Source organism: Canis lupus, chromosome 20, assembly GCF_048164855.1.
Source record: "Canis lupus baileyi chromosome 20, mCanLup2.hap1, whole genome shotgun sequence".
NCBI classification, from domain to species: Eukaryota; Metazoa; Chordata; class Mammalia; order Carnivora; family Canidae; genus Canis; species Canis lupus.
In genome coordinates this window covers 41,070,562-41,086,169 of record NC_132857.1, presented here as the reverse complement: position 1 = coordinate 41,086,169, position 15,608 = coordinate 41,070,562, and the positions used below count along the sequence as shown (strand labels likewise).

The following is a 15,608-nucleotide window of genomic DNA, read 5'->3' as shown; positions in this document are numbered from 1 at the left end:
GAGGGAATATTGAGTAATTTTATTACTAATGTATTACGTGATTAATCAGCAAGAACCCATTAAAATATTTCTTGAAATATGACTCAGTTGAGCTTTCAGTTGAAAGAGCCCCATCAATTATCAGTTTGAGTAGGGGAGAGTGGCTTCTTATTTTGCATTTACTTTGTTCTATTTCTGTCAAAAATGAAGTTATGCTAAACTGAGTGTCTGATCATACAAGTCAAAAAGTCTAACGTTCTGATCAGTTTTTAGAATGTCATAAGGCAACAGCTCTTATATTTATACCTGTGCTATCTTAAATACACTGTTGACATATATGAATTTAATTTCTTTTCTCTGAGTTGGGTAGAGCTTAACTTTTTAAAAATAGCTCACTTAATATGCATATGAACTTATTACACCTCTCCAAGTATAATTTTGGCCTATGTATTTTTAGTTGACAGACACTTGACCTGTATTTAGGGGAAGGAAGGACTTAGTCACAGGTCAGACAATCAAACAAACAAAAAAATAAGAAAGAATGAATGAACTGGAAGACATTGATTAAGGGTGGTGTTAAACCCTTAAAAAAAATGAAAGAGAGAAAAATAAAAGAAAAAGAAAAAAGAAACTCTCTGCCTAGAGCTAGCCTAGAAAAGGGAATCAGGAAATAAAAGGAATTATTTTTAGCCACGTTTGGAAAACAAATTGTAAAACTGTTCTGTGTGAAGACTGGTAATGCAAACCTTCACACATTAGCTATCAAAATAATAAAATGAAGCAAAATGTCATTGGGCATCAAATGACAATGGATAATGCTTCACAGTCTTTGATTTTCAAGATAATAAATGGAGATGTTTGCTAAATGAGAATTTAAAAAAAAGAGAAGTTGTTATCAGGGAATAGATAATAGTATCTTCTCGTCAAGTTCAAAATATTTTCTCTATGACCAGATTCATAAAGGTTATGGAAAAATGAGACAACTTAATTTTTCACCAAAGGTTGGGATGGGTCCTTGCAACTCTGTTCCAAGCTGCAGCTTAGAAATGTAATTGGTTTTAATTAATTATGAAGCAGTGCCAGAAAACATGTTCACAATATTACTGTGGGTCTTGGCTGCTTGAGAATCTAACAACTTCCTGCCCACCTCTTTTTTCTTCTTCTTTTTTTTTATATAAAGCCAAGAAGAATGGGGGAAGGTGAGTAGATGTTTTTCTTTTTGATCTAGCAACTTATGCACAGAACTTTTAATTATACAGAAGAGATAATTCAGTAAGATGTGCACTGACAGAATTATATTTTAACTTATGAAAAAAGACAAGATTTTATTTTAACTGAGCCTAACATTTGGGATACATTTAACCCAAATGTTTATAAGTGAATGAAAAGTGTGTTAAAATAAGAAAGACCTGTAACTCCTGTGCTAATATGGGAAGAGAGTTGATGAATATGTAGAAAACCAGAGGCCAATCTCTGATCTGTCATGCACAAACTGACTGATCTTGGGCAATTCATCACCATTATCGTTATTTTTTATGGTAGATTCAAAAAACAGCATGGAAAAATCCACTACCATTGAAGAGATTATCTTTGTTTTTTCATATAGTGAAGACAAATATTAGAAATTGGCTCTGATCATTTAATATTTCAGAATCTGTGCCTTCTCCACATCTTTTTTTTAATATGAATTTAGTTTGTCTTTTCTACCAGACCTTAAGCTTTCCCCAGGTCAAATATGGTGTTTTGCCTTTTTGGGCTCACCATCCCATAGATATTCACCAAGGTAACTCTTCTTTAGGAGTTCCGACTCTTCTTAATTAAAATAATTTCCTGGGGCACCTGGATGGTGCAGTCATTTAAATGTCTGATTCTTGGTTTTGGCTGGGATCATGATCTTGGGGTCATTAGATCGAGCCCCACATTGGGCTCCACACTCAGTATAGAGTCTGCTTCAGATTTTCTCCCTCTCCGTCTTTCCCACTTGTGCTCTCTCTCTCTCATTCTCTCTCTCTGTCTAATAAATAGATAAATCTTTTAAAAAATAATAAAATCATTTCCTGGATGTAAATAAGGCCTAGTGGGAAAAGACTGTTCTTTTACAGTCAGGAAAAATGGTTTAGTCCTAACCTACCCAACTAACCATGATCCTGTGAGTAAGCCTTTAGTATTTCTGTGACTCTGCTTTCTTAACTACCACATAGATGTAATGATCTTTTACAAGTACATTATAATGATTAATAGATGTAAGTTGTTTGATAACTTGAAAGTTCTATTTAATTTTGTTGTTATCATTAATAACATAAGGCTTGTGAAAATACAGGAAACAGATTTTACTCTCCTGGCTGGATGTACAAAGAAGGTAGCTCACATAAATGTCACAACGCATTCTTTGAGCACTCATGATGGTGTTCCCTGTTTTCTGAAATCCTGAGCGAAGTCTTGGTGCCATCCCCCATGAAGGCAGAGTTTCTCCAATTACAGTCCAGAGATGGACTGGCTCAAATCATCTGCAGTTTCCTTGCTTGCTGCTAAATAGTTTTATGCCATATTAGAAGGGTTGGCATTTTGAACTATATTCCTTCAGTTACTGTAATGGTCTTACCACTTCATGGAATTCATTGGCCTCCTGGAGCCCTTAATTTGCTATGCCAGACCTCTTAGTCAAAGTAAGAAGCTATATCAGCCTGCTTTCCCTCAAGTCTTTTAAACTAGTAAAATACATGCTTCAGTATGGGACTAGAAGAAACAGCCAACTCAGGTTTTGGATGAAAGAACACTCTTTATGTTCAGGGCATCTAGTTCAGATGTCCTGCTCTAAGAGTGTGGTCCATGTATCCTCATGGATGGGCCCCAAGGACAAGGTCATTCAAACACAGAATATATATGGGCAATGCCTGGAAGAGTAACTACTTAATACTTTTTAAAATGAATTAACAAAGGATTCATATAATGGCATCTACTGAGTACCCACTTCATCTATAATTGAGGGAGACACATAAGAAATCTATGATATGGTTCTATACAAAATATTGTAATTTACTTCAGAAGACTGTGTGTGTGTGTGTGTGTGTGTGTGTGTGTATGTGTGTGTGTATCAACATTAAAGGGGAGATTTTTTAAGTGACAGAATGAATGATGTAAAGCATAAGGCTATAAAAATCAAAGAAATGGGGGGGCAATGAAGATGTCTCTTAGATACTGAAACTTGAAGTAGATTTTGAAAGATGGTTGCAAATGAGAAGATTACAAGGGTTTGACATTTCAAGAAGTAGTAATAACATGAGACAATGTCTGGAAATGGAAATGAGTGTGTTTGTTTTGGGGGGATGGGCATTGGAAGTAGGTATGTAAGACAAAATAGGATTATAATATACAATATACATTACAATATAACCCATAGAAATAATAATTAATGTTTACTAGCATGAATATGTAAAGATGTTTATTATTTGAAAGAGTAAAAATCTTGAAGTAATATAAGTTCCATTAGTAGAGGAATGATTAAATAATTTATGGTGCATTCATGTCATGAAATACCAGGTCGTAGCTTAAAAGAATAAAGTAGATCTTTGTGTGCTGACATGGAAAGACCACCATGGAAAGACAACAGTGTGTTAGCAGCGAAAATGCATTCATGTAATATTTGTCAATTTTGAAAATTGATTTAAAAAAATCAAAGTGGTATTTCAGGAAGGTTAATGTGGTGACATTGTGTCAAATTAAAAGGGAGTGATTGAAAGTGAAAAGGGATATTGAGAGATGTCTGTGTGAGTACAGATGCAAGAGGCCAAGGATAGGGACCTGAATAGTAAAGAGAAAGAGAGAAAACTCAGAGACATTCTGAAGAATTCTGAAGAATGATTTTAAGGGACTTTGTGATGGATTCCTAATGTAGGGGATGAAGGACAGAGAAGAGAAAATACATTTTAGATTTCCAGGTATCAGCTTATAAAATACACTGAAGAAATATTTCTACTAACTAAAATAGACCCATGTTAATTGAACCTCCTTTAAAGAAATTATTTATATATTTTGTCTGTTTGTTTCTCAGGATGGAAGAAACAGTACGAAATCTACTGCAGAGTCAAGGGCCTTCAGAGCAGAAAAAAGAAGAAACTGTAAATATAATGGTCTACCAGGTACGCCGTGTTTCTTCCTCTTGGCTGGGCTCCAGTTGGCTTGTTTTTCTTATATTTTTCTAGCTCTGTCTTCCCTAACCCAGAGATAAACAAACAAGTATGGTCCAGACCCTAGTACTAAGAGCCATACAGTCACCTCTGCTGAAGGAATCACATACATGTTTACTTATCTCCTTCATTTCTTGAACTCTGACTGTAAAAACATTGTAGATTTGGTTATAGGAAGGTAGAAAAAGTAAGTTTATAGTGAAACAGAAAGATGTATAAAAGTATCATAGTATTCTGTGGTCAGGGCGATAAGAGAGTTATCTACAGCATTCTCTGGGAACACAGAGGGGAGGGACTCATCCTTTCTGAGGAGTGTCATACCTTATGACACTTGGCATATTTTAAAGGGATGGCACTTGGAGTCCTGAGGGATAGGGAATAGGAGAAAGGACATTGCAAGCAGAGACGTGCCTTAAGATTGGGAGGAATCTGGTAATAAAAGTCACACTGTTGTTTTTTTTTTTTTTAAAGACATATTTATTTATTTGAGAGAGTGAGAGAAAGAGAAAGAAAAGTGGCAGAGGGAGAGGGGCAGAGAGAATTTCAAGCAGACTCCATGATGATCCTGGAGCCCAATGTGGGGCTCAATCTCTTGACCCCCGTTGGACATGAGCTGAAACCAAGAGTCAAATACTTAACCAACTGAGCCACCCAGATGTCCCCAAAGTCCCACTAAGTGGTTCTGCATGAAGTGGTTCTGTCCAGCCTAAAAAAGTCCTGTGAATCAAAAATTTAAGTCATCTGTTCCTCCTCATGGGTAACATCAAGCTTCAGTTATAACTAAATCTTTCATTATTGCTCTTATACTTTTCCTGAACTCCTCAGGATCATTCTATTTGATCTAGATTCTTTTTTTCTTTTGATTTCTCCTTTCTAATCTCTCCTCCACTTATTAGTCAAGCCTGCGGCGTTGACCCTTACCATCAGATTTCATTTTGTGAAATCGGAAGCTACTTAGAAAAACAGATATAGTTTTAAAAATGTGTTTTAAAACTATTTCCTCCTATAACTGAGTCTATTGGATTTGAGAAATCAGCTCTCCTTTCTGGGGAGGAGACAGTTATTAACTTGAATTAATGCTACATGGAAGGGATTTTTCAGTCATTGCTCTAATTGGCCTATGGCTCATTGGCTGGAAAATGGGAGAGAGACTCGGGCTGTATGATCCATAAAGTCACTTAGACATTCAACAGATGTTTATTGAGCTTCTAGTATATACCAGGCACAACCTTGTTCTCTGGGAGTTCAAGGAATGAGAATGAAGAGAAGAGAAAGATGAGTGTTGCTGGGTGGCATTGAGACTGAGGAAGGTCCCTGTCCTCTCACAAATCCTAGTCTAACTATGGTTGAAAGGAGCAAAAGAGAGTTTGCAAAATGCATGTGGTGATGCTGGTGGAGCACATAGTTAACACCTCCCTCAAGCCAGATTCTGTGTTTCAGGTAAGAGCTGGGAATTTATTGCTTCATAATATAAGGTGTTATTAGGACACCTGACTCAGATTTTCCAACTGTGAGATTTCTCTAACAGGAGCCAGAGGCCCAGGGAAAGCTTAGGCCCGTGGGAAAGCTAGAGTTTGTTTCATTTCCCAACACTTCCATCGTGGAAGTGTTTATTCTGAGGCTTTTATCACTGAGTTAATATAATAATAGCAGAGTAATAGCTTCCTGTGTTCCAAGCCCAAGCTAATTGCTTTGCATGCATTAAAGGCTGGTCATATTTTGTTCTAGGGGTGTGTTCCTGAAGACCTCTCATAATTTGTTATTTGTATTGTTTATAGCTTGCATAATTCACATGGTTTCTCTCAAAGGACAGTGGGTGTTTCTGTTCAGCAGCTGAAGCAGACTCACCACACTCCATTCAGGGGTTCACAGTTTACCAGCTTTACCACTGTGCAATCCTTGACTTTTTTTTAATTTGAAGGATTTTCATGATTTCAAGGTCTGTGCGTGAAATAACATTAGTAACATTTTTATGTGACCATTCGCCTCACTCAGAATCCCACTGAATGTGACTACATTGTAGCTCATTCAGCCCCCACCACAGCAGTGTCACTGTCCCCATCTTACAGAGGTAGACATAGGCTCAGAGAGGATGAGCACTGCCAGAGATGCACAGCCTGAAGTAGCCTCCAAGGTCCTTGCACCCTAACTGATCTGACTCCATACCCTCAGCTCATCACCCTGAGGAATTCTGGAGAGACTAAACGAGGGGACCCAGGTGAGCCACCTGGCTGTTGGAACCTGAACCTAGGTCTTTCCCCTTTTTATCTAGAGCTCTTGCTATTTGTTCATTTCCTCGTTCATTCAAATGACAGTTATTCATTTACTTTTTAACTAAGTGCTTTCATTTCCTATTGCTGCTATAACAAACTTAGTGGCTTAAATCCACACAGACTTATTCTCTTATAATTCTAGAGGTCAAAAGTCCATACTTATGGTGCTGGAAGGGAAACATTCTTGCCTGAGATTTCCTTAGCTTTTCCAGATTCTAGCAGTCCCTGGCTTGTAATTTTTAACTCCCATCTTCAAATTATGTCACTCTAGACTCTGGTTATGTTGTCATGTGTCGCTTTTCTGAGTTCGGCCCTCCTTCCTTCCTCCCTCTTACAAGGATCCAGTGATTCCATGGGGCCCATCCAGGATAATCTCCCCATCTCATGATCCTCCATTGAATCACATACAAAGTCCCCTTGCCATGTAAGGTGCCATATTCACAGATTTTCAGGGTTGGGATGTGGATATCTCTGGGGGGCGGGAGGGCAGGGACAGGCGTTGTATGTCTGTCACGGTCAAGGAGCATTAACCAAGCTGGCTGGCATTTCCTAGAAGACACCAAGCTAAGTGCTGGAGTTGCAGAGATGCCTGCCTCACAGCGGCCTTTTTCCTGGAAAGCTCAATTTATAAGATGCTAAGGAGTGGAAGAGGAGAGGGAAGGCAAATAATCAAATATGCACTAATGTGATAAGGGCCAAAATAGCAGTTGGCATGGATGGGTTCTGGGAACACAAAGGAAGATGCCACCAGACCTACCACATTGCTCTTCCTGGAGGCTGTGCCTCTTGACCAGGAGTTATGTTTAATAATCCATTTTGCTTTTTTTTTTTTTTGTCTCTGTTGTCTCTTATAATGGACCCAGGAGTCATGAGCTTTTTCCTGAGTCCTGCAGCCTTTCTCAGAACATCTTATATCTCTAGGATTTTAACATAACATCCAATCATTAGGACACATATGCTTGGTGCTTTACAGTTTATGAAATGCACAAAATGGATCTCGTTTGTTCATATCAACAGTCTCTAAAGTAGATACTATCATCCTCATTCCTAAGAGTGAGTCTCAAAGAAGGCTGTTTCAATTCTGGCAAATGCCCAGTGGTAAAACTGGAGATAAATCATAGGCTTTCCTAAATGAGATATGGGGAAGAAAATTGAGCAGTTATCTGTGGGACACTTTGATGGTGGGGTAGGAAATGAGCACAGACTAAAATTCTCAGCTCACAGAGTCACTGCCTCAAAAAGCAGGAAAAAAAATGAGTAAGAGTAAATGGACGTAAATTAATAACCCATGTAATGTTCACGCCTGTCATTTCTCCTGCAGGAAAGGCACATGAGGAAGAGAAATAACATCTTTGTGTGCACATAGGGAAGGACTGAACCTGACACCTAGGACAGTGTGATTTCACTGAGGGGAAAGGGAGACCTCTGGGATTGTCTGTGAAGCAACCTGAATAAGTAGAAACATCTGCAGTTTCTCTTCTGCTTCTCCTGCTCATTCTTTCCCAAATGAGGGTTTCTTATGTGTCATCTTACATATTAGACGTGAAAGGCGGTGATTAAGCATAAATGAAATGGAGCAATTGCTTGACAAGAGCATTATTCCCTCTACTTTGGCCATCAGAGTATCTAAGACAAAAAAATTAAAAATTAAAAAAACAAGACAAAACAAAACAGGTGAGAGCACATGGCTGGCTCAGTCTGTAGAGCATGTGACTCTTGATCTCGGGGTTGTGAGTTCATGCCCCATGTTGGCTATAGAAATTACTTAAAAATAAAATCTTCAAAAGAGTATTTAAGACAGGCATCCTAAGAAAAGATAATCCTACCACTCCCAGTGGGTCACCCAGTTTATAAGTGTCTCGTGTCTGTAGTGGCCTAGTGTGCTTCCTTATTGCAGCTGATGGGCTTCCTCTCATCTCTGCTTTGTCATATGGAACATGGGTTGAACCCATATTAGCTAATTCATTTAGAAAGAAAACAGTGGATGCAAAAGCAGAAACAATGATGATGGGGAAATACCTACACATGAGTACAGCTCCTGCTTCTAACATGGATTGTGACCTCAGCTGGTCACCTAACCCCTCTGGGGTCCTTGTCTTTCATATTTGTAGAAGAAGAGGTGTTGGACTAAATAAGAGATTGCATACACAGTGCCTACAGTGGCCAAACAGTGTAAATAGCCAGAGTGGGCCAGCTATGAGAAAAATCAAGTGTCCTCTAAGGGTTTACATGCCACTTTTTCCACTTTTGATAAGGAAATAAATACAGAGAAAGTTTTTAGGATTTGTTTTAGTAACAAATGAAAGTCTGGCTTTGGAGAACTATGCAGTTGCAACTCACACGTGATTTAATGCCAAAGGGCATGAGGGAGTGGTGGGGACTGTGGCAAACTGGAGAGTTTCTGCTTCGTCTAAGGGAAGCAGTCCCACCCAGAAGAACACACGAGTGTGGATGGACAGCCTTATGTTTCAAAAGAAGATCAAAGTTTAGGTTTTTATGGGGTTTTTTTTTAGTCTGTAAATAGTGGCTTATTTTATTTTTATTTATTTATTTTATTATACATGGACTAAATAAAAAATGTGCTAGACTAAAGACAACCCTCAGAACAGAAAGAGGATTTCTAGGGCTTCTTCTTGTTCTTATTTTTTTTTAATTATTATTTATTTATGATAGTCACAGAGAGAGAGAGAGATACACATACACAGGCAGAGGGAGAAGCAGGCTCCATGCACCAGGAGCCCGACGTGGGATTCGATCCCGGGTCTCCAGGATCGGGCCCTGGGCCAAAGGCAGGCGCTAAACCGCTGCACCACCCAGGGATCCCTTCTTCTTGTTCTTAGAAGTGTGAGATTTTAACATTTCTTTGCTAACCTGTGTGGCCTGGTCTACACAGAGTACCACACAGGGTGCCTTTATGTATAGTACTCTGATCCACAACTGGCAACCACTTGCTGAGCACCTACTATGTACTAGTCATATCCTATCATTTTAAATGGGAACTCAATTTTCACAAGAACCCTTTGAAATAGATGCTATCATTTTCCTTATTTTACAGAAGATGAAACTGAGGCACAGAGAGGTTTGAAAAGCCTGCCCAAAGTTACACAAACCCTCATTGGGTTGTTTGAGCTCCTTCCTACCCTTTAAAACAGAGTGAATAGATCACCCTAACAGTGGAGTGTAAAGAAGTCATGGAGAAGTGCCTGAGTCATTGTCCCAGCAGAGAACACCTTACACTAGTGTCCCAGGCTCCCCTTTGCTCCTCATCCCTTTGCTCTGTCCCACCTCTTTGGAGAGCCCTGAGCTGTGTGTTTTCTGAACCCAGCTCCATTATTTCCAATGATGGCTTATGTTAAGTCATTGATGCTGCAGCCTGTGTTTAAAGCAATACAGTATGTTACCCAAATCATTTCCATTTGAAGTGATTTAATTGGAAATCAAATTGACTTTTTCCTTAAGTAGTTCCTTCAAAGTATTCTCAGATAGGATGAAGCAGGTGATGCTGGGGGTAAGGGATCCTTTCTAATTATACTAAAATCTGTCAATCATAAAAAATATATCCAGATCCTTTTATGCACGTGGAAAGCACCTGACATAGGCCGGGACTTTCCTCACTGAAGCTCAAGGCCTGCCCTGAAGAGATATTATTTATTTCACAAATTCTGATTCTTATCAGGGGTGGAAAATTTTAAACTTCACCTCTTTTCTCTGTAATTTCTTAAGCATTACATAAATTCAAAAATTTCAGTGCACTAGAAAGACAAGTTAAGGTTGAAAAATTAAAGAATCAATTACAAAAGCTACCTAAGAAAGCTCTTTTTTGATACCAACATTCTTAGTATTTTGAAGTCTGAACTTATCCAACTTTTAACCTAAAACCATTATTTTCATGAATACATGTAAATACAAGGAAAAATTGAAATATGTGTGATTTTCCAAAGCTACAAGATTCCTGGCTCTATTTTCTGGCTGAGCAGCAGAATTACCTGAGGGAATCATCACAGATTGAGCTATCTGGGCCCCTTCTTTGGATGATCTCTGTTTTTCATTTCCAAGTTTGATGAATCATTTTGACTCCTTCGGTCTGTAAGTATGCTGGGAATCTGTGAGGTGCTTTAATATCCATCCATTCCACCATCCCTGTTCTCTTGCTTTGCAAAGAAAAAAAGGGAATTAAGGTTCGAAGCCCCATTCTCAGTTCAGTGCATGCCTACCCATCTATGCTGCATCTATGCTAATTCTTTCATACATGCACCATATTTATCTCATAAGTGCCCTGGCAGTTAATTAGCCAGGAGGACTGAATTCTTGGAACTCATGTCTGTAATTCATTCAGGTTATTCAGAAAAGTGTGTGGGTTTTTTTGTTGTTGTTCTTTTTTAACCTAAATAAAATGCGGCAAACAAATGAAAAAACATAGATCAAAAGTGAGTACATTCTGTGGGTGCATACCAGTTGAAAAAAAAGGATTTAAAATTCTATTGAGTGTCTGTTGATAGAGTGGCTATGTCTTTGGATAGGTATTTATAAAATTATAATACACAATGGGATATGAAATATTTTTATTGAGCTCTTTTATGTATATTTGTGGCCTATAATCTCAGGAAACCTCAAGTGCCTTTGATTCTGCTTTAAGAAATGTGGCCTTTTCTTTGAATTGCTGTGAACTTTGAATAGCTGCTGAAGTGAGTAATGGTAATAGAGGGAGTATTTTTATTGTGTGTTAAGTCTTAAATAGCTAAAACTGATCCTCGAGGAAATGGTTTTCTTCCTTTTTTTTTGTTCTTTTTTGTTTTGTTTTAAGCAATATCTTCTATTCAGATAGTAAGTTTAGATAAAGGAGGTAGGATTTCTCAAAACCAAGGTGTGTGATGTGATTCAGGACAGCCAAAATATTTCATAAAATATTCCTTTTCTCTTTGAAACTATTCTCTAAATGAAATTATGATTCTGCACTCTGTAGAAGACTTTCCTGAATTCCAGAAGTTTTCAAAACAATCTCAGATGGGGGCATCTGACTGAGGAGAGCATTCACCTCTGAAATGTCAAAGTCATATTAAATACTTTGAAAGGAATGGAGGAGTAGTTTTAAGTAATATCACTAAGAGTTTAAGCAGCTACCTCCATTCTTCTTAGGAATTTAAATTCCCTGGCTTAAGGGACTCTGACACTACTTTCTTATCTCAATTTCTGCCTAAATACTGTGCTCAGACATGAATATTTTCCTGTTAGATGTTTTGACCCTGAACAGAACTCTTACCAAGTCAAAGCAGAATATGGTCTCTCTGTTAAAACAAATGTAACCTATGAATAAGATGGTGCACCCTGGAGAAGCACCTTATCTTCATAAGTGGGCTGGTTATTGCCAATGAACTTGAGAGTCACTATCCTCAGCTCATCTCATAGAGGGCCAGACTTTACTTTGGAATACCCAGTAAATGTCTTAGGTCAGGAGGTTCTGTAGGTAGAAACCAAAAACTATTGCCCTTTAGTAAGTGTGTGGCTCATGCAAATACTTTGGGTACTTCAGCTCATTAACCAGGCACATCAGTTATTTCTTCGTCTTAGGAAACAAATGAATTTGAACAGAGCAAAGTCACGGTGGTATATATTCTTGATCTTTGAATCTATTTTCTTAACTCACGTGAAGCAACAAAACTGTAATTTTGCTTTTGGACTGACTTATCAATGCTCTGTAAAATGGAGATAAAATAATCTGTCAGGGGAAATGTACAATTTTGGAATTAGGAAATAGTTAAGAAAGAAGTCGAAAGCACATTCGAGGAAAGAAAAAACAAACAACACTTTCATTACTGAGAGCTCCTGTACAGTAACCTTTCAGCTATATTGTCCTTATTGATTTCACCTGCACACCAAGCACTGCATGGCAATGAAGAGGAGTCATTGTGTGGGGTGAGAGAAGCTAGGAGGCTGCCTTCTGCATCGAAGTTGTAGCAGAATTCAGATGTTAATTGGCCTGACCAGCAGATCTGAGGAGGCAGAAGCACAGCTCTTAGAGGCTCAGGAGCTTGTCTCTATGCCCTAGACAGCAGTTTCTGGGCTTGAGAAAACTGGCCATTTGCCACAATGGGACTTTCCCAGGACTTAACCGAATGACATAGAGTTGAGTTGTGTTCTAGGTCTCAACATGCCTGGGTCTCGACCTAGAACCTCTTTCAGCAGAAGAGCCTGAGCCTTGCTACGTTTAAAAATGTCCCCAGATGATTCTAATGTCATTAGGATTGGGAATGAATCAACTCCATGATCCTGGATGTCTTTGCTAGGCAGCCCAACTCTCTGAGGAGGAGAGGAAGAAGATTCATATGCAGAGAGGAATGTCAAAGGTCAATGAAAATTCAATGATTGCTTTCTCTCCCACTCATGCTTTGCTATTGCCTAGAAGGGACCGTTATTGAATCTGAGGATGCTGAAGGCCTGAGCCAGCTGTGTTGGTACCCAAAGAGGGAGGATTTGCCCACCAGGCTTTGTAAGTCTGCAGGCTCTGAAAGGATGAAGATAGTGGAGAAGTTCATTGAACATGCATTGTCCCCTCCATCCCGTGTCAGTCTATCAGGTGTTTATTCTTTTTTTTCTTTTTTTTTTTAATTTATTTTTTATTGGTGTTCAATTTACTAACATACAGAATAACCCCCATGCCCGTCACCCATTCACTCCCACCCCCCGCCCTTCTCCCCTTCCACCACCCCTAGTTCGTTTCCCAGAGTTAGCAGTCTTTACGTTCTGTCTCCCTTTCTGATATTTCCCACACATTTCTTCTCCCTTCCCTTATATTCCCTTTCACTATTATTTATATTCCCCAAATGAATGAGAACATATAATGTTTGTCCTTCACCGACTGACTTACTTCACTCATCATAATACCCTCCAGTTCCATCCACGTTGAAGCAAATGGTGGGTATTTGTCATTTCTAATAGCTGAGTAATATTCCATTGTATACATAAACCACATCTTCTTTATTCATTCATCTTTCGATGGACACCGAGGCTCCTTCCACAGTTTGGCTATTGTGGACATTGCTGCTAGAAACATCGGGGTGCAGGTGTCCCGGCGTTTCATTGCATTTGTATTTTTGGGGTAAATCCCCAACAGTGCAATTGCTGGGTCGTAGGGCAGGTCTATTTTTAACTGTTTGAGGAACCTCCACACAGTTTTCCAGAGTGGCTGCACCAGTTCACATTCCCACCAACAGTGTAAGAGGGTTCCCTTTTCTCCGCATCCTCTCCAACATTTGTGGTTTCCTGCCTTGTTAATGTTCCCCATTCTCACTGGTGTAAGGTGGTATCTCATTGTGGTTTTGATTTGTATTTCCCTGATGGCAAGTGATGCAGAGCATTTTCTCATGTGCATGTTGGCCATGTCTATGTCTTCCTCTGTGAGATTTCTGTTCATGTCTTTTGCCCATTTCATGATTGGATTGTTTGTTTCTTTGGTGTTGAGTTTAATAAGTTCTTTATAGATCTTGGAAACTAGCCCTTTATCTGATAGGTCATTTGCAAATATCTTCTCCCATTCTGTAGGTTGTCTTTGAGTTTTGTTGACTGTATCCTTTGCTGTGCAAAAGCTTCTTATCTTGATGAAGTCCCAATAGTTCATTTTTGCTTTTGTTTCTTTTGCCTTCGTGGATGTATCTTGCAAGAAGTTACTGTGGCCGAGTTCAAAAAGGGTGTTGCCTGTGTTCTTCTCTAGGATTTTGATGGAATCTTGTCTCACATTTAGATCTTTCATCCATTTTGAGTTTATCTTTGTGTATGGTGCAAGAGAGTGGTCTAGTTTCATTCTTCTGCATGTGGATGTCCAATTTTCCCAGCACCATGTATTGAAGAGACTGTCTTTCTTCCAATGCATAGTCTTTCCTCCTTTATCGAATATTAGTTCACCATAAAGTTCAGGGTCCACTTCTGGGTTCTCTATTCTGTTCCATTGATCTATGTGTCTGTTTTTGTGCCAGTACCACACTGTCTTGATGACCACAGCTTTGTAGTACAACCTGAAATCTGGCATTGTGATGCCCCCAGATATGGTTTTCTTTTTTAAAATTCCCCTGGCTATTCGGGGTCTTTTCTGATTCCACACAAATCTTAAAATAATTTGTTCTAACTCTCTGAAGAAAGTCCATGGTATTTTGATAGGGATTGCGTTAAACGTGTATATTGCCCTGGGTAACATTGACATTTTCACAATATTAATTCTGCCAATCCATGAGCATGGAATATTTTTCCATCTCTTTGTGTCTTCCTCAATTTCTTTCAGAAGTGTTCTATAGTTTTGAGAGTATAGATCCTTTACCTCTTTGGTTAGGTTTATTCCTAGGTATCTTATGCTTTTGGGTGCAATTGTAAATGGGATTGACTCCTTAATTTCTCTTTCTTCAGTCTCATTGTTAGTGTATAGAAATGCCATTGATTTCTGGGCATTGATTTTGTATCCTGCCACGCTACCAAATTGCTGTATGAGTTCTAGCAATCTTGGGGTGGAGACTTTTGGGTTTTCTATGTAGAGTATCATGTCATCGGCGAAGAGGGAGAGTTTGACTTCTTCTTTGCCAATTTGAATGCCTTTAATGTCTTTTTGTTGTCTGATTGCTGAGGCTAGGACTTCCAGTACTATGTTGAACAGCAGTGGTGAGAGTGGACATCCCTGTCTTGTTCCTGATCTTAGGGGAAAGGCTCCCAGTGCTTCCCCATTGAGAATGATATTTGCTGTGGGCTTTTCATAGATGGCTTTTAAGATGTCGAGGAATGTTCCCTCTATCCCTACACTCTGAAGAGTTTTGATCAGGAATGGATGCTGTATTTTGTCAAATGCTTTCTCTGCATCTAATGAGAGGATCATATGGTTCTTGGTTTTTCTCTTGCTGATATGATGAATCACATTGATTGTTTTATGGGTGTTGAACCAGCCTTGTGTCCCAGGGATAAATCCTACTTGGTCATGGTGAATAATTTTCTTAATGTACTGTTGGATCCTATTGGCCAGTATCTTGTTGAGAATTTTTGCATCCATGTTCATCAGGGATATTGGTCTGTAATTCTCCTTTTTGGTGGGGTCTTTGTCTGGTTTTGGAATTAAGGTGATGCTGGCCTCATAGAACGAATTTGGAAGTACTCCATCTCTTTCTATCTTTCCAAACAGCTTTAGGAGAATAGG

The 15,608-nt window shown here is 38.9% G+C and overlaps 1 protein-coding gene across 12 annotated transcripts in view; it reads left to right on the top strand.

Moving 5' to 3' along the window:
* NCKAP5 (NCK associated protein 5) overlaps window positions 1-15,608 on the top strand; it is a 966,791-nt gene that overhangs the window by 649,125 nt on the left and 302,058 nt on the right. For all 12 annotated transcript variants that reach the window (XM_072788976.1, XM_072788975.1, XM_072788977.1 and 9 more), the window contains one exon: window positions 4,031-4,118. In XM_072788976.1, coding sequence (XP_072645077.1) covers window positions 4,031-4,118 — 88 coding nt within the window. The remainder of the gene's footprint in view (window positions 1-4,030; window positions 4,119-15,608) is intronic.